This window comes from Sturnus vulgaris, unplaced genomic scaffold, assembly GCF_052056855.1.
Source record: "Sturnus vulgaris isolate bStuVul1 unplaced genomic scaffold, bStuVul1.hap1 Scaffold_87, whole genome shotgun sequence".
NCBI lineage: Eukaryota > Metazoa > Chordata > Aves > Passeriformes > Sturnidae > Sturnus > Sturnus vulgaris.
In genome coordinates, this window is record NW_028276756.1 from 3,583,566 (window position 1) to 3,607,676 (window position 24,111).

Below are 24,111 nucleotides of genomic sequence, written 5' to 3' on the forward strand. Positions count from 1 at the left end.
GACTCTTTAGTTCTATGAGTTACCCTGCTTTTAGCAGTGGTTTCCTTGGTTCCAAAAAGACCCTGCTGTGTCTCGATGCACCCTTGGTTCCATTAGAATCTCAGGTATCACAAAGGCTCCTTGGTTCCATGAGGCCCTGCTGTGTCACAATGGTGTCACTCTGTACCAGGTGGCCATACAGAGTCACCATGGACCCTCGGTTCTATGAGGTTCCATAACATCCCAACGGTTGCCATGGTTACATGAGTTTCCTTAGTGTCACAATGGTCTCCATGGGTGCATTAGGCCCTGCTTTGACACAATGGTCCCCTTGGTTCCATCGAGGTCCTGCTGTGCCACAAAGGACCCTTGGATCCATGAGGCCCTGCTGTGTCAGAATGGATTGATTTCTCCATCAGGTTCCTTAGTGTCAAAATGGTCTCCTTGGTTCTATGAGGCACCACTGTCTCACACTGGACCTGTGGTTCCAGGAGGTTCCATAGTGTCACCATGGTCTCCTTCAATCAGCAGTGTAACAATGGATCATTGGTTCCATGTGACATTGCTGTGTCACCATGGTCTGCTGGGTTCCATGATTGCCCTCAGTGTCACAAAGGAGCCTTGTTTCTGTGAGGCTCTGAACTGTCACAATTGTCTCCTTGGTTCCATCAGCCCCCACTGTGTCAGAAGGGTCCCCTTGGTTCCATGAGGATACAAAAGCTCTGCATAAACACTGAGCAGCACCTGCTTAACACACCTGGGAAAATCTGTCTGCATTCAAAAGAGGGATTAAAGGTGACAATGGCACGAGCAGCTTCCATCTGCAACAGAGACTCAGGGAAGGGACAGAGACAGAGAAGTCATCTGAAAGACTCCAAAAATTCTGCTTCCAGAGATAATTTCTGCTCACTTTGTCCCTTGTAGAAAGGCAACATCATTCCAGACAGCCTGGACTGAGCATGTGGTTCCTCCGTGGGGTTTGTTGTTCAGGAAACCTGCTCAGGCTTTTCCATTCTTTCCTCACAAACAGGAAAACTTCTCCTGGGCCTGTGTGCAGGCAGAGCCCTGAGGAAAGCAGGTGGGACATGGTGCAATGGGCTGGGACACCCATCTGCAGAGCTGAGGGGACAAGGTTCTGCTGCAGGGAACAGGGATGTCAGTCCCAGGTGGGCGATGTCAGACATGGTGAGGCTGGGGGTGAGGAGCAGGTTGTCCAAACAGGGTCAGCCTGCAAGGGGCTCATTCTTCTGTGTGCCCACACCTCCTAAGGAGACATTCAGCATCAAGGTCACTTGGGAAACGCTTCTATCAGCTCTTCTCTGAACTGTAATTTAAAACAAAATACTCACTTGATTAAAGAAAAAAAGTGATGAGGCTCACTTTGAAATCTTCCTCCTTAACAGAAATCCAAACTGACTCCAAGCAGCTGCACAAGTCCTGGAGTAAGACAAAGAGTTCCTGAAGGCTTTCTGTATTTTGATCAGCCTCACAGTGGACTTAGGGCTGAGCCCAGGACCCTCAGGCACTGAGAGAAGGTTGAAGAAGCTGCTCCAGGAGTCAGAAGCAAAACTCCAAGTCCCTTGGAGCATCAGTGGCCCCACTGAGGGCAGGGAGTGCCAAAGGCTCCCCAGGGACTGGTGAGAGCAGATCCTTGAGGGCAGGATTGCAGGAGCCCGAGGCTGTGAGCAGGGAACTGCAATGCTGAGCAAGGCCTGGGCTGGGTGGAGGAAGCAGAAAGGCCAAGGCCTGAGCCCAGGCCTGGCCCAGCAGGGCCTGTCCCTCACGGGTGGCTCGGGGCTGTTGCTGGGGCAGTGGGATGGCAGGGGCAGCAAGGACAAATGTCATCAAGCTGTGTGACACTCCAGATGCTCATGGAACCAGGGGCCAGTGCGACACAGCAGGGCCTGATGGAAACAAGAGGCCGTGCTGAGCCTGCAGGGCTGGAACACCCCAGAACACTGAAATGCTGGGGGTGACCAGAGGTTCCTTTACTTGAGTTTATTGCACAGGAGATACCCCAGCCAGATATTCTCAACATGGTCAGATGCACAGAAGATTCTTGGTAGGAAGGGACCCACAAGGATCATCAACTCCAGCTCTTGAGTGAATGACCCACACAGGGACTGAACCCACAACCTCAGTGATACCAGCACCCTGCTCCAACCAACTGAGCTAAGAGGTCCAAATGACACAAAATTTTACTGGAAAGATATAGACAATCAAGGAGCATTTGCAAAGAGTTTAATACCAGATCCAATCCAAAATAAGTGTCAAATCATATCATTAACTTCACTGATGTGATTTAACCTAGAAACCTTTAACCATTAAGATGCTAAGCTATCCAAAAATGTTCCAGGTAAGCAGGATTAGAAGGAGAAGAAATAGAGAACAACACCAGGAGAGAAGGTCGATAAAAAGAGAATCTGGGCTGGGATAAGATCACCCCTATGGTGTGATTGACAGCTTGGCCAATCAGAGCTGGGTTAGCACCACTCCTGCTGTGTGATTGATTGACAGCTCGGCCAATCAGAGCTGGGTTAGCACCACCCCTGCTGTGTGATTGATTGACAGCTTGGCCAATCAGAGCTGGGTTAACACCACCCCTGCTGTGTGATTGATTGACAGCTCGGCCAATCCGAGCTGGGTTAGCACCACCCCTTCTGTGTGATTGATTGATTGACAGCTGTGCCAGTCACAGGCTGGGGCTGGGGCTCTGTCCCACCACAATCCCAGGCCGGACCCGGCCCTGGCCCCACACGGGTATTCCAAGCATCCTGAGGTGTCTGGGACATTGATCTCATCCAGCCTCTGACACCCAACATGGTGACACTGTGGAACCTCATGGAACCATGGGTCAGTTGTGACAATGCGGGTCCAAGGACACCATGGTGACACCGTGGTGCCTCATGGAACCAAGGAGACCATTGTGACACCCAAGGGCCCCAAGGAACCAAGGGTTTATGGTGACCTTGTGGAGCCTGTAGTGTTACAGCGGAGCCATTGTGACACAGTGAGTGCTCATGAAGCCAAGGGGCCATTGTGACACTTGAAGGCTTTGTGGAACCAAGAACCCACAGTGACATTGCAAGGTGTCATGGCAGCATGGGGTCATTGTGACGCTTCAGAAGCAAGGAGAACATTGTCACACTGCAGGGCCCCAAGGAACCAAGGGAACATTGAACAGGTCTGGCTGGGCCTCCTGGGGGCCACCTGGCAAGTCCAGCTGATCTTGATATGTCCAGGGCCACTTCTCATCTGCCCCTGAAGCACTGGGGCTCAGTGCTTTCCTTCCTATGGGAAAGAACTCCTCCAGGTGTCCAGTGCCAAAATTGGTATTTGTCCTCCAAATTTCCGTATATTCAAAGATTATTCCCAGATGAAATCAGCCAGGAGAGACAGAGCTGGCTGGCCGTGGCTTCCTGAGGGCTGGCACTCATGTGCCTTTGAAAAACTGGGGCTCTGTTGCAAGGTCCAGCAGTGTCACAGGGGTCTCCATGGTTCCACAAGACCCCAAAGAGTAACACTGGACTTTTGGTTCCATGGGGCCCTGCAGTGTCACCATGGCCCCATTGTTCCATCAGGTTCCACAGTGTCACAATGGACTTCATGTTTCCACGAGGCCAAAAAGTGTCACAACTGTGTTCTTGATTTCATGAGGCCCCACGAAGTCACAGGTGCCCTCAAATTCCATAAGGCTCCAGAGGTCCACAATGGAATCCTTGATTGCACAGTGTCACAATGGAGCCCTGGTGACACAAGAGCCTGCAGTGTCACAATGGATTCTTGGTTCCATGACACCCTGCAGTGTCAGTGTCCCCGTGGTGTCTGAGTACATGAGGCCCTGCAGTATCACAGTGGGCCCTTAGTTCCAGGGGTCACCCAGGTGTCAAAATTGTTCCCTCAGTTCCACCAGTCCCCACAGTGTAACAATGGCCCCTTGGTTCAACAAAGCCTGCTGTGTCACTGTGGCCTCTGTGGTTCCACAATGACCCAGAGTCACCAATGGACCTTGGTTCCATTTAGCCCAGCGGTGTCACAATGGGACCTTGCTTCTTCAGAGCCCTGCAGTGTCACAATCATCACAGAATCACAGAATCACCCAGGCTGGAAAAGATCTTTGAGAGCATCAAGCCTAACCTGTGACCCAACACCACCTTGTCACCCAGACCATGGCACTCAGTGCCACATCCAGTCTTTCCTTAAACACTTTCAGGAACGATGACTCACCCACCTCCCTGGGCAGCCCATTCCAATGCTCCATCACCCTTTTTGTGAAGAACATTTCCTAATGTCCAGCCTAAACCTCCCTTGGAACAGTTTAGGGCTCTATCCTCTTGTCCTGTCACTGCTCCCTGGGAAGAAGAGTCCAACCACCCCCTGGCTGTACCCTGTGGAGAAGCAGTGGGGGATATAAGAATAAAAAAATTGTCAAATGGTTTGAGTGAGAAGAGACCAAAAAAAGCCTCTGGTCCAACTCCCAGTCCATTACCCAGGGACATCTTCATTCATTCAGGTAATACAAAGCCCCTGACCTTGGACACTTCCAGGGATGGGGTTTCTATTCAGAGGGCAATAACCTGTGCCAGTGTCCAGCCAACCTCATCATAAATATTTAATCGGTATGGAAAATCTAAATCTGCCCTCATTAAGTTTAAAGATATTCTCTATTATTCTGGCAATAAAACCTTAAGAAAAAAGGTTACTCAGCCATTGCTGGACTTAAATCACAAAATCTCCAAGGCTGAACACCTTTGGGAGGGCCCACAGATCTCCCAGGACATGGTTTAGAGGCCCCAAGGAAATGATCACTCTATGGGAGCTAGGAAGTCTTTGGCTAGGTTGCATGGAGACTGAGGACAGAACAAAAATAGACCATGAGGATTACAAACGTGGATTCAAATATACTGGACCTGTTTTCCGAGTGGAAATGAGCCTGAGATGGGGAAACTGAGAGGCACTTTTTAAAAAAGATTTTATTCCATTATCAGTCTCATTGAAGAGTGAAACATAAGAGATGTAAAACTCAATGCCATTCTATCTGAAGCCAAGTTATTTCCTTGTTACAATACCTTAGAAATGCTTTTCAGCCTATTAGCTTTTGCCACACAATGGTGCTAATACTTCTAACACCAATCACCGAGTATTCTACTCCACATCCTCTTACCACAATGCATCTTTCACAGTTCTAATTCTTTAAAAAATTCTGGTCTTTTTGCAAGGCCGTCATTTGAAACTTGTTTCTAGTTCAATCTGTCTCTCAGCAAGGTCTTCTCTATTCCAGGGCCATTCTGAGTCAGCACACCTTATCTCAGAGTTTGCATCCAGATGTACAAGACTGTGTGAGCTTTCAGTCAGGCTTTGAGAATCCTTTATAAATCCATTTCTCACAAATATCAATCACAGAATGCTGCAGTCACCTCTGCTCTAAAGAGAACAATAATAAAAATACACCCCAGAAAATTGGAATGGATATTTCTAAGAAGCCCTTTGTCATATTTCTCCATAACAGGGGATGAAAACCTTCCTGATGAACTGCGCCAGACCAGAGGGAAATCAAGACAGAACGGTGGTTTGCTAGGAAACCTCTGAAGAATTCAGTCAAAATCGAACTCCAAAGTTTCTGATGCCATTCATGGGTCCCACTGAGGGACACAACTGAGAAAGTGTCCTCAGGTTCCAGTGAGAGCAGGAAATTGGAGGCAGAGATGACAGGTGGTGTGGGAAGTGAAGGCATGGAGAGCTCTCAGGGCCTTGTGCATACAGGCTCAGAGATTGAGATGGATCCAAGGTTTGACCTAAGACCTTGGAGAAATCTTGGGGAATCAGAGCATGAAAAGTAAAATAGATATAAAACAAGAATATAGTTATAATTATATAGTATAATATACATACATCATATAGTTATAATTAGTTTAAGTAGAAATATGTTTTAAGCAAACACAAATATGCATTATGTAAGCAAAGCAGTATGTTAAGTAAGATAGTAAAAGATTGTAAAGCTTAGCAATAGAACCTGTCATAAAGTTATTTAGAAGTTTAAGATATATCAATGTAGGTTTGTGAAGTGTTATAGGATTGGTTGAAAAATGACACATTACTGCAAAGCCATGAGAAGGAAAGCAATTAATGATTGGTGCAAAATGATGCTGGAAAACTTCACAGAAGTATTTGATAGGCTAAAAAACTAACATAAGGCATTGTAACTAAGAATGAGGAGGCTTCTGATTTTATGGTGTTGGATGTAACACCTTTAATGTCTCACCCTTCTATGAGACTGACACCATGAGGCCATAAACCATCTTTGACAACGTCTCTCAGTTGCCCCATCTCTTGTAATATCAATCTCCCAATGCACATTTTTTTGACATCAGACATGACTAATGAAATCAATAGGGACTTATGGACACCAGGTTTATCCCATTAAAGTCAATAGGGATTTAGGGACACCTTGTTTATCCATTGAAGTCAATGGGATTTTTCTGAAATTTGGTCCTAAAATGGAGAAATTTGTGTAAATTTGGGGGAAATCTTGGGCTGAATTCTGGGAATTTCTGCTCCAGGATAGTAGTGCTGATGCTCTGGATGTGCTGGATGAATTCCTGGAGGCCAATCCCGAATCCCTGATCCCTCACCTGCGTGCCATGCTGGAGCTGTGACTCCAGATAAGTCCAAAAATGTTCATTTTCAGCCTGAAATCTGGGAATTCCAAGCCAATAACTGGGATCTTTAGCAGCAAAAATGTTGGGACATCAGCTCTGCCCACTGAAGACAAAGGGGATTGAAGGACACCAGGTCTACCCCTGTAAAGTCAATAGGGATTTAGGGACACCAGGTCTACCCATTGATAGGGCTTGATTGGGAAGAGTTACTCTTTAAACTGGGAGCACTGGGAGGGGCTAAGGGAGGACACTGGGGTGATTGGGAGCACTGAAGCAAAAGTGAGGCCACTGGGAGGAATTTGTAGAGATAAATGGAGATAAACAGGACTCCAGATCTAACCCATTGAAGTCAATAGGAATTTAGGGACAGCAGGGCTACCCTTTAAAGGCAATGGGGTTTAGGGGCACCAGGTCTACCCAGTCGAAGCAAAGAGGATGTTTTTAGGGGCCCCAGGAGCTTTTGGTAATCCAGGAATCCAAGGGGTAACCAGGAATATCCTGGTGATTTCAGGGGGTATTCAGGTGAGTTTTTGGGGATAACCAGGTGTAGTCTGGTGATTGTTGAGGGGGATCCAGGTGATTTTGGGCAGTATCCAGGTGTACCCTGATAATTTTCAGGGATATTCAGGTAATTTTTGGGGCACCCAAGTGCCCTGACTCACCCTGACAGGCCAGGAGAAGATGATGGCCACCGTCCTCCCAGTCGATGGGGACACAGATGACCCTTGGCAGTTGTGGGGCTGTTGGGGGGCACCCCAACATTCAGGGGTACCCCAAAACTCCAGGTGAGGACATCAGGGGTGAGAGGGAGACATGAGTTACCTCAGGAGAGGATGCAGTGCAGGTACAGCCAGGTGCTTTGGTGCATGGGGTTGGTGAAGATGGTATTCTGCAGCAGCTCCAGCTCTGGGGTGGGCAAAGGAGGCACCCCAAAATCTCAGGGAAGCAGTGGGGGAAACCCCAATATCTCAATGGGGGCACCCAGGTATCCAGGAGTTCAGGTCTACCCATTGAAGTCAATGGGGATTTAGGAACACCAGGTCTACCCACTCAACCTGACAGAACCCACCAGCTCCCACTTTAGGTGAGGGAGGGGCTGGAATATTTTGGGGATCTTGCAAAATTGGGGGAGATATTTTGGGGAATCCCTCACCTTCCTTCAGCCTTCCAGGGGGCATTGCCCTTGCCATAGCTCCTGGTGGGCATCAGCAGCCCCAGGCAGTGTTTCCAGGCCAAGAAGTTGGAGAAGTTGCGGCTCAGCAAGGCCCTGGTGAAGACCAGCTCGGCCTTGAGGTCCTGCCTGGCTGCAAGTGCCTACCAGTCTTCCCAGGTGTGGACTGGGAAGGCACCAGTATAAACCAGTAAGCACTTGGAGCCCCTCTTGAGCTCCTGAGGCCTGTGGCAGCAGCTCCCAGTAGAAACCAGTAAGGTCTCATGCACCCAAACCCATTCCCAGTGTAGTCTAGGGGCCCCTAGTGTGGTCCTGGGGCTCCCAGGTTTATACTGGGAAGGCACCAGTATAAACCAATAAACACTGCGAGCCACCCCTGAGCCCATGAGCCCATGGCAGCAGCTCCCAGTATAAACCAGTAAGGCCAGCACTACCTGAAGTCACTCCCAGTAGGTCCCAAGCCCCATCCCAGTATAAACCAGTAATGCCAGCATCCCCAGAAGTTGCTCCCAGTGGAGTGCCAAGCATCCCCAAGCCCCCTTCCAGTATAACCCAGTACACCTCAGTTTTGCCCAGTAAAATCCAGAACATCCCTCTATAACCCATCACAACGCAGTCAACCCCAAAACCACATCCCAGTATAAACCAGTATAACCCAGTGACCCCCAGCACTCCATGCCAATATAAACCTGTATAACCCAGTATAACTCACAGTCAGCTACTAGGTCCTCCCAGCCAGCAGGGGGCACTCACACACAGCCCTGCTCCCTTTCCCAGTAGAGCCCAGTACAAATCAGAAACACCCCAGCACCTCATCCCAGTACAAACCAGTATAACCTTGTACAACCAGTACACACAGTGCTAGGTCTTCCCGAAAACTCACACACGCTCTCCCAGTACAACCCAGTATAACCCAGTGACCCCAGCCCCATCCCAGCACCCCCTGGACCCCATCCCAGCACAAACCAATACAAACCAGTACAACCCACTCACAGTTTCAGGGGTCGGCCACCAGGAGGTGCTCGCACAGTGCCAGGTCCTCCCGGCCAGCAGGGGGCACTGCAGCATGGCCGAGCACCCAGCCCTGGTGGTGCCACACCCCGTAGGATTTGGGGTTCACCCCCAGGCACTGCCCAATGAATGACAGCTCCAACAGCACCCTGAAACCTGTATAAACCAGTCTGGACCAGTATGGGCCAGTATAAGTGGTAAAAAAACAGTAAAAAAACCGTAAACAACAGTGTAATGCAAACCAGTAGTAACCAGTAGAAACCAGTATGTACAAGAAAGAACAGTATGGACCACGCCAAACCAGGAAAATAGGTAAAAACCAGTACAAACCAGTGAAAACCCTTGTCTGTGTCAGGAGCCAAGCTGGCTGGGCCCGGTAACAAACCTGCTGCCCAAAGTCAGTAGAAATGTTACAACCCATTTCAAACACCTTAACACCCATCCCTGCACCCACCAAATGATTTGGAAAGACATGAGCACACATCTTTCCTCTCACATTGATGGTTCCTGTGCTGGTGACAGTCTTTTAAACCCAGCCTTCAGCCTGAGCTCTCTGCTGTTGCAGTTCCATGCACAGAGGTTGTTGTCTCTCAGCCCTTCCATGGGCAGGCCGGTGTTCAGCCATCTCCAGGACAGCAGGGCCCCAGCCCACGTCACTGTGCCCTGGGGAGACAAAAACCATCACTCCAAATGTCCCCTTCTCCTTCTTCTTCCCAGGCATTTGGGCCTGCCAGTGGGGTTTGCTGCTGGTTGCCACAGGGAAAAGGAGACCCCTGTGACACTGTGGGGCCCCATGGAACCAAGAGTCCATTGTGACACAGCAGGGCCATGTGGAGCCAAGGAACCATTGGGACACTGGGGAAACTCATGGGACCAAGGGGCCACTGTGACATTGTGGGGCCTCATGGAACCTGTGAGCCATTGTGACACTGCACGGCCTTGTGGAACCAAGGAGACCACGGTGACACTGTGGGGCCACATGGAACCAAGAGTCCATTGTGACACTCTGGAACTACAGAGACCATTGCTGAGTGTATGGAACCTCAAGGAACAAAAGTCCATTGTGACAGATCAAGGCCTCATGGAACCCAAAAGAGCATTGTGACACTGTGGGGCCCCATGGACCCAAATCTCCATTCTGACAGAACAGAACCTCATGGAACCAGGAGTGCATGGTGACCCAGCAAGGCCTTGTGGAACCAAGGAGTCCAAAGGTTTCAAACATTCCTTGCAGGGTTCTGACTTGGAGAAGGGGAACCTGTTTGGTGGTACCTTGGGCTGGCACACACTCATAGAAGGTGTCTGTTTTCAATGAGGAAATTCAGGAGTTTTAGAATGCTTCAAAACAAAACGAAAAAAAGGCAAGAAACTACTTTTGGCCTAAGTGCAGGCAGTTCTCCAAGCAAAGCAGGTCCCAGGTGAGTGAAGACAGACAGGATGGCGTTGGGCAATGTGGAGCAAGGTTCTCCACACTGGCTCAGACCTCAAGGCACAGGTTCTCTGAGCAGGCCAAAGCTCCTGAGGAGAGAACCTGGATCAATATAAACCACTGAATACTGCAATCACATATGTATAATGAGAAGAGCTATAAAACACTCTCTTTAAAATAGGAATTCATATTTCATAGAAGCTCTTTGAAATATTTCTCTCTAACTGTAGTAGGAAATCTTCCTAATGAACGGCACCAGACCAGAGGGAAATCAAGGCAGAGCCATGGTTTGTCAGGACTTCCTTGATCCCAATCAGCCCCGTGGTGCATTTGGTGCTGAGCCCTTGAACCTCAGGGCCTGAGAGGAGATTGCACAAACCTTTCCAGGAGTCCAAGGCAGAAGAAAAACCCAAAGTGTCTCAAAGCATCCATGGACCCCACTGAGGTCCATCCCCAACACAGGCTCCTCATGGACACTCTTTGGAGGAGAGAATGGGAGGCCAGGATTGCCCAAAAATGTCTCAGAGACTGAGAAAAGAAAGGAAAAAGGAAAGTACCTTAAAAAACTAAAGTTCCTTGAAGTATTAATGAGCCGCAGTGAGTGTCAATACAAAGTTCTCTCAAGGGACTTGTTAAAGCCGATAATTGGGGGCATCACTGCATAAACTACTAAAAGAGTTGGTGTAAAAAGGTAAACTCCAAGTACCTTAAAAAAACTTAGTACCTTCAAATATTAATGAGCCCCAGTGAGTATCATTACTGACAAAGGCTCTCAAGGGACTAATTAAAGCAGATAATTGGAGGCCATCACTTCACAAACCTCTTAGAGACTCAGTGTCAAAAAGTAGAACTTAAATTAACCCTGAGTGTCTTGAAGCATTAATGAACCCCAGTAAGTGTTTTAACTGACAAAGGCTCTCAAGGGACTAATTAAAGCAGATAATTGGAAGCCATGATTGCACAAAGATCTCAGAGAACTCCAAGGGAAAAGCAAAACCCAAAGTCCTGTAAAAAACCTGCAGTCCCTGGGAGCATGAAGGAGCCCCCCAGGGCCATTCCTGACCAAGGCTCCCCAGGGACTCGTCCCAGCAGATCCGTGAGGCCACTGGGATGTGGGGGGATGCTGAGAGCAGGACAAGGGGTGCCAGTGGCCAGCCTTGCTGGGGCTGTGCCAGGAGGCCCCAGTGGCTCAGGACAAGGTGTCTCCTCCCAGCCCTTGGTGGCACAGACCCTGCTGTGCCCCAGGGCACCAAGACTTGGCTTCTAGTTGTCCCCACCTGTCATCTCTGCCTCCAATTTTCTGCTGTGACTGGAACCTGGGGACACTTTCTCAGTCATGTCCCACAGTGGGACCCATTAAAACTTCAAGAAACTTCAGTCTTTTAATTCACATATTAGTTCTTGAAAAGTTTTTTGAACACTCTCTCAGGGAATGATTCTGATGTAAACATTTAATGAACCAAGAGATTCATTAAAGTCCTTGTGCTGTGTCTGTGCTGCTGAGCTGGGCCGGGCTCCTGGCACAGAGGCAGCTCCCAAGGTAAACCAAGAGAAGCTTCAAAAAGACATTTCTGCTGAGGAGCAGCTCCTCTGCCAGCCCAGCAGGGCTGAGGGCACTGCCTGCAGGCACTGAGGGCACAGGAGCCAGGCACAGACAGGCTCAAGGCAATCAGGACTGGGAAGACATTGAGCTGAGACTGCACTTGGGGAAACATCTTCACAGCCCTGGACATGGTGAGTGTGTGGGTGCAGGGCAATGTCCCCTGTGCTCCTGGAGGCATCTCCTGGAGCCAGCACAGCCCACAGCCTGGGGATGTGTCAGGAGGACTCTCCCAGTTTCTCTGAGGCACAGCAGGAGGAGGAGAAGGAGGAGGAGGAGGAGGAGGAGGAGGATGTGCTGCAGAGCGGGGCTGCCCTGGGCACCGTCAGAGGGACAGGGCAGGACGGCTCCTGCTGCCAGGGACGGCTGCAGGGGCTGAAGCTGGGGCTGCAGCCAGGGCTGCCCAGGGCTGTCCTGCAGAGCAGTTCCTGCAGCCCTCAGGGCTCTTGGCCAGCCCAGCCCATGTGCCACCTGCCAGGGACAGCTCTCAGCCTGCCTGGCAGCTCCCCGTGGGCTGTGGGGAGAAGTTGGAGGTGCAAGGAGCCACCCCCATCAGGGCAGATTCCTCCTGCTGTGGAGATGGTGCTGCATGGCCAGGGCTGCTCTCAGCTTTCTCCTCAAGGCAAGGCAAAGGGGCTGTCAGGTGTGTCTGTGTCACTGACACTCCTGCACTGTCCCCCTGGCCATCAGCACATCTGCCTCACATCTCCCTCACAAAGTGCCTCCTCACCCTCCTGTGCCTCCAGACAGCAGCAGCAGCCCCTTGGCTTGCAGCATCTCAGTTTGTGTGAGCTGCCCTTAAGGCCCTGCTGGCAGGGAGATGGCCCTGGGCAGTGCCCTGTGCTGGGAGGGGTGTGCAGGGCAGAGCTGAGCCCACAGGGCTGGGCTGGGCTCTGGCAGCACTGGCAGGGACAAGGCTTGGATAGAGAGAAACAGCTCCCAGTAGGCACAACTCCAGGAAGCAGAGAGCAAGAACAACCCTTGGTTTCCCTCTCTCTATTTTGAAATTAGATCATTCAAAAAGGCTACTTTATTTCTCTAGAATATTTAAGTGCCATCACCCTGAGTTAGAGGGAGGTGTGAAAAGCAAGGAGCAGCTCTGTGGGACTAGCAGGACTGCCTGCACTGGGGCTCAGAAAGCCCTGTCTTCCCTCTGGGCTCCTCAGTGTTCCGACTGAGAGCACTGATGAAGATAAGGAAGTTACAAATCAGCAGCAAAGTCCGATCTCAAAAATGAAATTTTACGGAAGTTCCCCCACAGGAAGAGTAGTAGCTTTGAGACGTTTCCAAAATTAATTGCACATGATTGACTAGAAGGAATCTGTCCTAGCTTGTCCATTTTTTTTTCAACAGTACACGATACCTTGAATGATGAAATGTCCAACATCAGCCCCATCAGCCACTTCCTCCTGCTGCCATTGGCAGACACGCGGCAGCTGCAGCTCCTGCACTTCTGCCTCTTCCTGGCCATCTCCCTGGCTGCCCTCCTGGCCAACGGCCTCATCATCAGCGCCGTAGCCTGCGGCCACCACCTGCACACCCCCATGTTCTTCTTCCTGCTCAACCTGGCCCTCAGCGACCTGGGCTCCATCTGCACCACTGTCCCCAAAGCCATGCACAATTCCCTCTGGGACACCAGACACATCTCCTATGAAGGATGTGCTGCTCAGGTATTTTTCTTTGCCTTTTTCTTTGCAGCAGAATTTTCATTTCTCACCATCATGTGCTACGACCGCTACGTGTCCATCTGCAAACCCCTGCACTACGGGACCCTCCTGGGCAGCAGAGCTTGTGCCCACATGGCAGCAGCTGCCTGGGCCAGTGGCTTTCTCAATGCTCTGCTGCACACAGCCAATACATTTTCCCTGCCCCTGTGCCAGGGCAATGCCCTGGGCCAGTTCTTCTGTGAAATCCCCCAGATCCTCAAACTCTCCTGCTCACACTCAAATCTCAGGGAAATTGGGCTCATTGCTGTTAGTGCCTGTTTAGCTTCTGGATGTTTTGTGTTCATGGTTTTCTCCTATGTGCAGATCTTCAGGGCTGTGCTGAGGATCCCCTCTGAGCAGGGACGGCACAAAGCCTTTTCCACCTGCCTCCCTCACCTGGCTGTGGTCTCCCTGTTTCTCAGCACTGCAGTGTTTGCCTACCTGAAGCCCCCCTCCATCTCCTCCCCATCCTTGGATCTGGCAATGTCAGTTCTGTACTCAGTGGTGCCTCCAGCCCTGAATCCCCTCATCTACAGTCTCAGGAACCAGGAGCTCAAGGCTGCAATGTGGAGACTGATGACTGGAGGGTTTCAGGGACATTAAACTTCCAGAAAAATAATGAAAATAACATAAATAATAGCCATTTTTGATAGTTCTTGTTTTGTTCGTTGTGGGATTCTTTTTCCTTTGTTTTAGTTTTTCTATATTGTCCACAAAGATAAGCCTATGCTCGTGTTATTTCTCATTTTGTTTCTCTCACCCTTCCCATTGGCCACAGATTCTGTCAATGAGGAGCTCCACTCTTGGAGGCTGTATATGAAATAAAGGATCTCCCAGCAAAGTTTTCTCCAGGGATGCTCCTTTAGTTCCCTTCTCTGGAGCTGCAGCAGCAATGTCTGTGTGCAGAGCTGGGGCAGATCAGTGCTGGCACAGCAGCTGTGCCCAGCAGCAGCAGCAGACTTGGTGTTGCCAGTGCTGCTCCCATGCCACTGCCCCACTGCCCTCCTGGCCCTCGTGTTGCTGCAGGGCCTGAGTGCTCTCGGGGCCGGGCACAGCCCTGGGGGTGGCAGTGCCGGGGCTGCAGCAGGGACAGGCCATGGGCACTGCTGGGGCAGCGCTGACGCCTCAGGCCAGGGTCTGGGGGCTCCAGGCTCCTTGGCCAGGCTCTCTCCACAACACTTGGCCAGCCCAATGCTGAGCACAGAAAAGCCCCGGGAGCAGTCCCAGGCTGGCCACGGGCAGGCTGGGGGCAAACAGCATGGCTGGTGCTCTGCAAGCTCCCTGCAAGGGGGACACCCTGGCAAGGAGCAGCAGAGCAGGGGCTGATCCATCCCCACTGCGCTGGACACCCCAGGGCAGCGTCCCAGAGCGTCCTCATGCACCTGCCAACAACATCCCCCCTCTGCAGCCCTGGCCTCTCCCCCAGCTCACACAGGAGCCGCATCCTTGCAGGCACACACACGGCAGCACTGGCTCAGGAGCCCCTGTTTGCATTGCACACAGCAGCCTCAGCACCCCCATGGTGCTGCTGTGGGGACATGGAGCTGAGTGAGCACAAATGCCATCAGCCCCTGGGGCCAGCAAGGGCTGGGGGACGGCAGGGAAACCACTCAGCTTTGTCGTGGCCTCTGAAGTCAGCCAGAAAGTTTGTTCCCATCAGCTGTGAGTTTCCTGTCCCACTGCAGATGTTGTTGCTCAGAGCCAGGGCTGCCTGGCAGCCACCCCCAAACTGCCCTGAGCATTTCCTTGGCTTCACCTTTGCTTTCTTTGCTCTTTTCAAATCAAGATTTCTTCCTATTGCCCATCCCCATCCCCTCCCCTCTAAACAGCCCATCTCTGTTTGCCCTTCCCTCTCTGGCCCCACTCGTCATTCCAGTTTACGATTTTGTACCATGGGAAGATCCCTTGGGGTGCAGGATCATCCTCCAAGTGCTTCAGGAATTGTCTGCAGGTTCCAGACTCCTCACCAGCCTTGTTGCCCTTCTTTGGACACACTCCAGCCCCTCCATGTCCTTCCTAAATTGGGAGGCCCAGAACTGGACACAGCATTCGAGGTGCTGCCCAACCAGTGCTGAGCACATGGGAACAATCACTGCCCTACTCCTGCTGGCCATACCATTCCTGATCCAGGCTGGGAGCCATTGGCCTTCTTGGCCACCTGGGCACACTGCTGGCTCCTGTCCAGCCTGCTGTCCATCAGTGCCCCCAGGTCCCTTTCTGCCTGGCTGCTGTCCAGCCACTCTGTCCCCAGCCTGTAGCACTGCAGGGGTTGTTGTGGTCAAAGTGCAGGACCTGAAACCTGGTCTTCTTAATCCTCTTGTTGTTGTCTTTGGACCCTGGATCCAGTCTGTCCGGGTCCCTCTGCAGAGCCTCCTACCCTACAGTAGATCAACACTCAAACCCAGTTTGGTGTCTTCACAGTTCCATGAGGCCCTGGAGTGTCACAGTCATCTCCATGATTCCATGAGGTCTCTCAGTGTCACAATGTGCCTTTGGTTCCATTACACTGCTTGGTGTCCCAAAGTCCTTTGGATCCTTGGGCCACGCACTGTCACAATGGATCTTTGGTTCCATGACCTCTGTGAGTGCCACCAGGAATTCCTTGGTGCTGCAGGGTCACAATGGAGCCCTGGTTACACAAGATCGTGCAGTGTCAAGAGGGACCCTTGGTTCCATGGGGCACCACAGTGTCACAATTGTTCCTTTAGTTCCCAGAGACCTTGCAATAGAACAATGGCCCCTTGAATCCATTGGGCCCCAGGCTCTCACAAGGCTCTCCTTGGTTCTGCAGTGGCACAATGGCCCCTTGGTTCCACAAGGCCCTGCAGTGTCACAGTGGCCTCTGTGGTTCTACCAGGACCCAGACTGTCACCATGGACTCCTTGCTTCCATGTAGCCCCACAGTGTCACAGTGGCCCCTTGGCTCTTTGGTGCCACGTCATACACAGTGTCACTCTGGTCCTCTCAGTTCCACGAGGCCCTGCAGTGTCACAATGGCCCCTTGCTGCCCCAGGGCCCTGCAGTGTCACAGCCATCACAGAATCACCCAGGCTGGAAAAGACCTTGGAGAGCATCAAGTGCCACCTGTGACCCAACACCACCTTGTCACCCAGACCATGGCATTCAGTGCCACATCCAGTCTTTCCTGAAACACTTCCAGGGATGGTGACGCACTCACTCTGGGCAGCTCATTCCAATGCCGAATCCCAGCTTTGGGATGGGTCCTGGGCCTGGAGCAGGAGCAGCTCTGGAGGGCCCCAAGGCCGGGGCTGTTGTGCTGGCCTGGGCAGATGGGATGGCAGGAGGGGCTGCAGAGCTCTCAGGAGCTCAGGGACAGGGGAGCAGGGCACCCAGGGAGCCTCCTTTTGCCTTGGCCAAGCACCTTCCCCATGGCTGGGGCTGAGTCCTCTCGGAGCTGCAGCTGCTGCTGTGCCCTTGCAGGGGCTGAGGCCGTGGGGCCACTGCCCAGAGCCCCCTGGCCTGAGCAGAGCTGTGGGGCCAGAGCCGGCTGGGCTGTGCTGGGGAGAGGCCCTTGGTGCTGCACAGAGCTCAGGGCAGCTGGCACAGCTTGCAGGGAGCTGGGCTGGCCTGAGAGAGCCTGCCAGAGAAAGCAGCAGTGTCCATGTCAGCCTGGCTGAGCGGGCAGGGGCACGACTCAGCCCAGGCCTTGTGGGGCAGGGCCAGCGCCTGGGGAAGGCATTGCAAACAGGCAAGTGGCCCAGAGAGGAGGCTGCTCTGTGCCCTTGGTGGCATGCACAGAGCAGGGAGGGGGCCCAGGACATTTGTCAGCGCCAGCCTCTGTCCCCAGCCCTTGCCAGCCCTGGCTGCTGAGCCCAGCTTTGGCCTGGGCTGAGTTTGGCTGTGGCCCAGCTCCATCCTCCTGCGGGGCTCAGGGCCTGTTCCCGGCCATGGCCAGCCCTGCCCGGCCTCTGTGCTGGCCCAGAGCCCGGCAGAGCCCGGGGCAGGGCTGTCAGTGCAGGCCCACAGGTGCCACGGGCTGGGCAGGAGCTGGCAGAGGCTGCCCAGCAGGGAGGCCATGGGGCACAGTGCCCCAGGGCTGCTGTCGGCACCACGGCTGCACTTCAACCTTCCAAGGAGATGGGACAGATGGGAGCAGAGACAAATAATTCCTACTGGATTCTTTAATGTGTTTGCTTACGCAGGTGACTGCATCAATATGTTGAGGAGGTGTTTTATTGCACATAAGACTGGTAGAGTGATAAGAATAATATTTTTTAGCTGAAAAAATAATTTCATGCATAATACAAATTGAGAAAGAAAGGACACATATGATCAGAAGAACATCTGAGTTTTGCAGATTATGAAAGACTCATTGATATTCCTGTAGTCAAACCTGCTCAAACACCTTCCTCAGGGTTTCCTTGAGGTGATGAATAGAGGCCAAGGCCAGACAGAGCTCTCTGTCCTGGAAGCTTTTGACTGGGAGAGCCTATGCATATAGGGAATTTTTCAGGGGAAATATCACTTTTGGCCATGGGCACATGGAAGGATGGATGGTTCTTTTCCATAGGAAGGAAAGCACAGGGTCTCAGTTCTCTAGCAGCAGATGAGAGGCAGACCTCAACATTCCAAGGTCAGCTAGACCTGCTGGTGGCCCTGGGGAAGGAAAACCACCCAGATCTGTTCCATCTCCCCTTACTGCTCCCCTGGTGTTAAACATTCTTCTGTTTTTTCCAATTTTTAGTAGCATTGTTGCAATGGACCCTCGCTTCCATGGGGCCCTGCAGTGTCACAATGGCCCCTAGGTTCCATCATGCCCCATCATTTCACAATGGATGCCTTAGTTCCATGGGGACCCCAAAGTGACACAATGGCCTCTTGATTTGATGAGACCCTGTAGTATCATAATGATCTCCTTGGCTCTGCAGTGTCACAACTGGAGTCCTGGTCACATGAGACCCCAAAGTGTCACTATGGATCCTTGTTTCCATAAGGTCTCGCTGTGTCACCATATTCTCATCAGTTCAATCAGGCCCCTCAGTGTTCTAAAGGTCTGCTTGGCTCTGCAGCTTTAAAATGGTCTTTGGTTCCTTGAGGCCCTGCATTGTAACAGCAGACACTTGGCTCCATTGGCCTCCCCTGTGTCACAAGGGTTCCTTCATTCCATGAGCCCTTGCAGTGCCACAATGCTTTCCTTGCTTCCACAGTGCCCTGCAGAATCAAAACAGCCCTGTGGTTCCATGGGCCCCACAGTGTCACAATGGTCTCCATGATTCCATGGGGCCTTGCAATGCCACAATGGTCTCCATGGATCCCAATGGCCCTTTGGCTGCACCAGGCCCTGGAATGCAGCAATGGCCTCTTGGTTCCACAAAGCCCCACTGCTTCACACCGGCCCCTTGGCACCATGGGGCCCAGCAGTGCCACTGTGATGTCCTTGGTTCCACGGGGTCCCCACAGTGTCACAATGGCTCCTGGGATCCATGATACCCTGCAGTGTCACAATGGTCTCCATGGTTCCATGGGGTGCCCACAGTGTCACAATCGTGTCCACAGGAAGGAAGCCACAGAGCCCCAGTGTTTCTGGGTCTGATGAACTGCAGTCATGAGAGGCCAAGGCCAGGCAGACCTCTCTGTCCCGGCAAGTTTCTCTGGGAGCAACCCTTGGATATACAGAATTTTGTCAGTTGCACCCCAATTTCAGCCATTTGTGCCTGGAGGAGAAGGCCAGTTCTTTTGCATAGAAAGGAAAGCATGCAGCCCCAGTGTTTGGAAGGCAGGTGAGAGCCAGCCCTCAGGAGACAAAAGCCAACCAGACCTGTCTGGAAAGGCAGTTTTCGTCAAGAAGCAGTCTTTGGATCTAGGACTTTTGGAGGTGGAATCCCAATTTCGGCCATGAGCACCTGCAGAAGAAGAATGGTTCTTCTCCACTGGAAGGGAGCCATAGACCCCTGGTGTTTCACAGGCAGATGAGGAGTAGCCACCAGAGGCAGCCAGACCCATATGTCCTGGTGGCTTCTGTCTGGGAGCAATCCTTGGTTATACAGACTTTTGGAGGCAGAATCCCAATTTCAGCCATAAGTGCCTGAAGAAAGATGGTTCTTTCCTGTAGGAAGGAAACCATGGAGCCCCAATGTCTCAGGGCAGATTAGAAGCAATCACCAGAGGCCAAGGCGAGGCAGACCTGTCTGTCTTATCAGCTTGTTCCATCTAGGGGTAACTCTTGCAGATAGGAAATTTCGGAGTAAAAGTACTAATTTTGGCTATGGCTGCCTGGGCCAGAGGGACGGTTCTTTTCCATAGGAGGGATTGCACTGAGCCCCAGTGCTTGAGGGCAGGTGAGACCCAACTCTCATGAACCCAAGGTCAGCCAGACTTCTTAGAAATGACAGCTTTCCCCAGGGAGCAATCCCTGGGTATTGGGAATTTTGGAGGCAGAATCCTCTTTTGGCTATGGGCCCTTGGATAATAACGACAGCTCTTTTCCATTTGAAGGAAAGCTCAGACCCCCAGTGTTTCAGGAATACATGAGAAGAGACCCTTGACATGCCAAGGGCAGTTGGACCAGTCAGGCCAAGCCAAGCAGACCTGTTACCTGTTGCCTTGGATCTGTGGGGACCCTCAGTGTGATAGTGGCCCTATGTTTACATGGGGCTCCGCAGTGGAATGGTAGCAAAAAATGGACAATGGTCCTTTGCTCCCATGAGGACTTGCAGTGTCACAGGGGTCTCCTTGGTGCCACAGTATCCCAATGGACCCTTGGTTCCATAGGGACTCACAGTATCAGAAGGTTCTCCTTGGTTCCATGAGGTCCTGAAGAGCCCCTTGATTCAACGAGGCCTCAAAGTGTCATCATGGCCTCCTGATTCCATACAGTCCCACAATGTCACAATGGACCTTTGGTTCCATGAGGTCCCAAACTGTTCCATGAATCCTCAGTTCCATGGGGCCCTGTAGTGTCACAATGGACTCCTTGGTTCAATGGTGCCACACAGTGACACAATCACCCCTTGGCCCAACAAGACCCCAGAGTGTCACAATGGCTCCTTGCTTCCATGAGGCCTTGCAGCGTCACAATGGACTCCTTGGTTCCATGGGGCCACAGTGTCACAGTGGCCCCTTGGTTCAGTGAGGCCTGTGATGCCTTAAGATTTTAGCCTTTATATTTTTCAAATTCAGTACTGCATTAGTGCATAGCTCTAAACTCCATGTAAAGTATTATCTAACTCTCCTTACATTTCTGTCAGACAAATCAATTCCCCTATGCCTGAAACTCAAGGACACCCTACAGCCTCAGGCTCTTGAAAGTATAAACAAACCTGAATTGGGGGAGTGAACTGGCTGAATATTACTTCATTACTTGAAGTTGTAATTGGAGGTCTAACCCTTGATGTGCAAACAAACTAAGCTTATATGTGTCTTAAAAAGTTGTGACCACTGTCCATCTTGGGTGTAGCCTCTGGGCCCTTTTTGATTGCCCAAGGTGAATCTATTGAAGGCCTTTATTGAGGTGATGAGCCCTATTGAGGTGATGTCAGGTCCTAGGTTGGACTTAATGATCTCAAATGTCTTTTCTAACCTAAGCCATGATGTGATTCTGTTTCATAATTGTCTCCATTGCTCCGTGGGGCCCTGCAATATCACAATGGACCTTTGGTTTCCTGAGTTCCCACAGTGCAACAATGGACCCTTGGTTCCATGCCATTCCTCAGTGTCACAATGGCCCCTTGGTCACAATGGACTTCTGAGCTTTCAGATTCTCATCAAATGTTTTGCAATGTCACCATGGACACTTTGTTCCACGAGGTTCTGTAGTATAACATGGTCACCTTGGTTCTCTGAGGTTCTGAAGTGCCACAATTGACTCCTTGGTTCTGGGAGGCCCTGCAGTGTCACAATGCACCCATGGTTGCAGGAGGTTCCACAGTGTCACCATGGCCTCCTTGGATCTGCAGTATAACAATGGACCATTGGTTCCATGTGAACCCACTCCATCAAAATGGATTTTGGTTCCATGAGCTCCCACAGAGTCTCATCTTTGATGAGAAAGCAGGCCCTGCATGCCTTGTTCCTGTGCTAAAAGTTCACAGGTGCAGGTAAAATTGAATTAAACTTTTGACATCTAGGCCAAGACTTTGTGTGTGCAGGCAGAGGCAAGCAGGAGGCAGAGCTGTCAGCAAAGGAAGGGGCCAGCGAGGTGGGGCAGCCGGGGGATGACGACAGCCTGCAGGGACAGAGGCGCAGGGCATGGACACCGTAGGACAGCCTGGGCTGCAGAGGCCACAGGGATGGGCAGCAGCTGAAAGGCCCTGACACAGCCAACTCCTGCAGCACTTGGGCCATGCAGGCTGGCCCTGGGCCTGAGGCCAGCAGGGGACAAGTGAGCCTTGCTGTGCTGGGGCCTCATTGCCTCCTTGTCCCTGCTCAGCAGCCTGGCAGGGGCCGCCCCATGGTGCTGCCCTTGGCATTGCACATGGCCAGAGCCCAGTGGGCCGGGAAGAGCCCTGAGCAATGAGGGAGGGACAGGATGTGCCTTGCCAGGGGCTGGGGCTCAGCCCTTGGCCCTTGGCATTCCTGAAACACATCCAGGTTTGCTCAGCATCAGAGACATCTTTGCCTTGTTTGTCCCCACCTGTCATCACTGCCTCCAGTGTTCTGCTCTAACTGGAACGTGGAAACATTTTCTGAGTCATATCCCTCTGTGGGACCCATTAAAATTTCAAGAAACTTTGGAGTTTGAGTATGTCATTGAGTTCTTGAGAAGTTTTCCTTCAGCTCCTTCTCAGGGACTGATGTCCAGGGACTCAGCACTGCTGGAAAATCCCAGCTCTACAGAGATGGGGAAACTGACAAGGGTTTTAAAAAGATTTTTTTCCATTATCAGATTACTTGAAAGGTGAAACATAAGAGGTGTAAATCTCAATGCCATTCTATCAGAAGCCAACTTGTTTCCTGGTTATAATATTTTATAAATGTTTTTCAGCCTATTATCTTTTGCCACACAATGGTGCTAATATTTCTAACACCAATCACCTAGTATTTTACTCCACAATTTTACTCCACATAGTCTTGCCACAATACATCTTTCACAGTTCTAATTCTCCAAAATAGCTGATCTTTTTGGAAGGCCATTGTTTGAAACCTGTTTCTAGTTCAATCTCTCAGCAATGTCTTCTCTATCCAGGGCCATTCTGAGTCAGCACACCTTATCTCAGATTTTGCATCCAGATGTACAAGACTGTGTGAGCTTTCAGTCTGACTTTGAGAATTCTTTACAAATCCATTGCTCACAAATATCAATCACAGAATTCTGCAATCACCTCTGCTCTAAAGAGAACAGTAATAAAATACACCCTTGAAAATTGGAAAGGATATTTCTAAGAAGGTCATTGTCATATTTCTCTATAAATGGAGATAAAAAACTACTGAAAGAACTGGACCAGACCAGAGGGAAATCAAGCCAGAATCGTTGCTTTCAAGGAAACCTCTGAAGAATTCAGTCAGAATCAAACTCCAAAATTTCTGATACTGTTCATGTGTACCACTGAGGGACACAACTGAGAAAGTGTCCCCAGGTTCCAGTGTGAGCAGGAAATTGGAGGCAGAGATGACAGGTGGTGTGGGAAATGCAGGCACAGAGAGCTCTCAGGGTCTTGTGCATACAGGCTCAGAGATTGAGATGGATCCAAGGGTTGACCTAAGACCTTGGAGAACGCTTGGGGAATCAGAGCATTAAAAGTAAAACAGATATAAAACAAGAATATAAGTTTTTAGTTTAAGTAGAACTATGTTCTAAGCAAACCGAAATATGCATTATGTAAGCAAAGCAGTATGTTAAGTAAGATAGTAAAAGATTGTAAAGGTTAGCAATAGAACCTGTTATAAATTTAGTTAGAAGTTTAAGATATATCAGTGTAGGTTTGTGAAGTGTTATAGGATTGGTTGAAAAATGACAAATTACTGCAAAGCCATGAGAAGGAAAGCAATTAATGATTGGTGTAAAAAGACACTAGCTAACTTCACAGAATTATTTGATTGGCTAAAAACTAACATAAGGCATTGTAACTAAGAATGAGGAGGCTTCTCATAGTTTGGTGTTGGATGTAACACCTTTAATGTCTCACCCTTCTATGAGACTGACACCATGAGGCCATAAACCATCTTTGACAACGTCTCTCAGTTGCCCCATCTCTTGTAATATCAATCTCCCAATGCACATTTTTTTGACATCAGACATGACTAATGAAATCAATAGGGACTTATGGACACCAGGTCTATCCCATTAAAGTCAATAGGGATTTAGGGACACCTGGTTTATCCATTGAAGTCAATGGGTTTCTGGTGAAATTTGGTCCTAAAATGGGGAAATTTGGGGGAAATCTTGGTCTGAATTCTGGGAGTTTCCATTCCAGGATTGCAATGCTGATGCTCTGGATGTCCTGGATGAATTCCCGGAGGCCAATCCCAAATCCCTGATCCCTCACCTGCTGTCCATGCTGGAGCTGTGCCTCCAGCTAAGCCCAAAAATGTCCATTTTCAGCCTGAAATCTGGGAATTCCAAACTCAAAATTGGGATTTTTAGCAGCAAAAATGTT

At 50.7% G+C, this 24,111-nt stretch overlaps 2 protein-coding genes across 2 annotated transcripts in view; both read left to right on the top strand.

Annotated features, from left to right (window-relative positions):
- The window catches only part of LOC148217326 (olfactory receptor 14A16-like), a 169,692-nt gene that overhangs the window by 111,530 nt on the left and 34,051 nt on the right, over window positions 1–24,111 (top strand). The gene's annotated exons all lie outside the window — the stretch shown is intronic.
- On the top strand, window positions 13,226–14,158 carry LOC148217329 (olfactory receptor 14J1-like). Its single transcript, XM_088158764.1, has one exon. The coding sequence runs from the start codon at window positions 13,226–13,228 to the stop codon at window positions 14,156–14,158; it is 933 nt and encodes a 310-aa protein (XP_088014890.1).

Coding starts and splice junctions, on each gene's coding strand:
- LOC148217329 (XM_088158764.1), top strand. CDS start 13,226: ATGTCCAACATCAGCCCCATCAGCCACTTCCTCCTGCTGCCATTGGCA.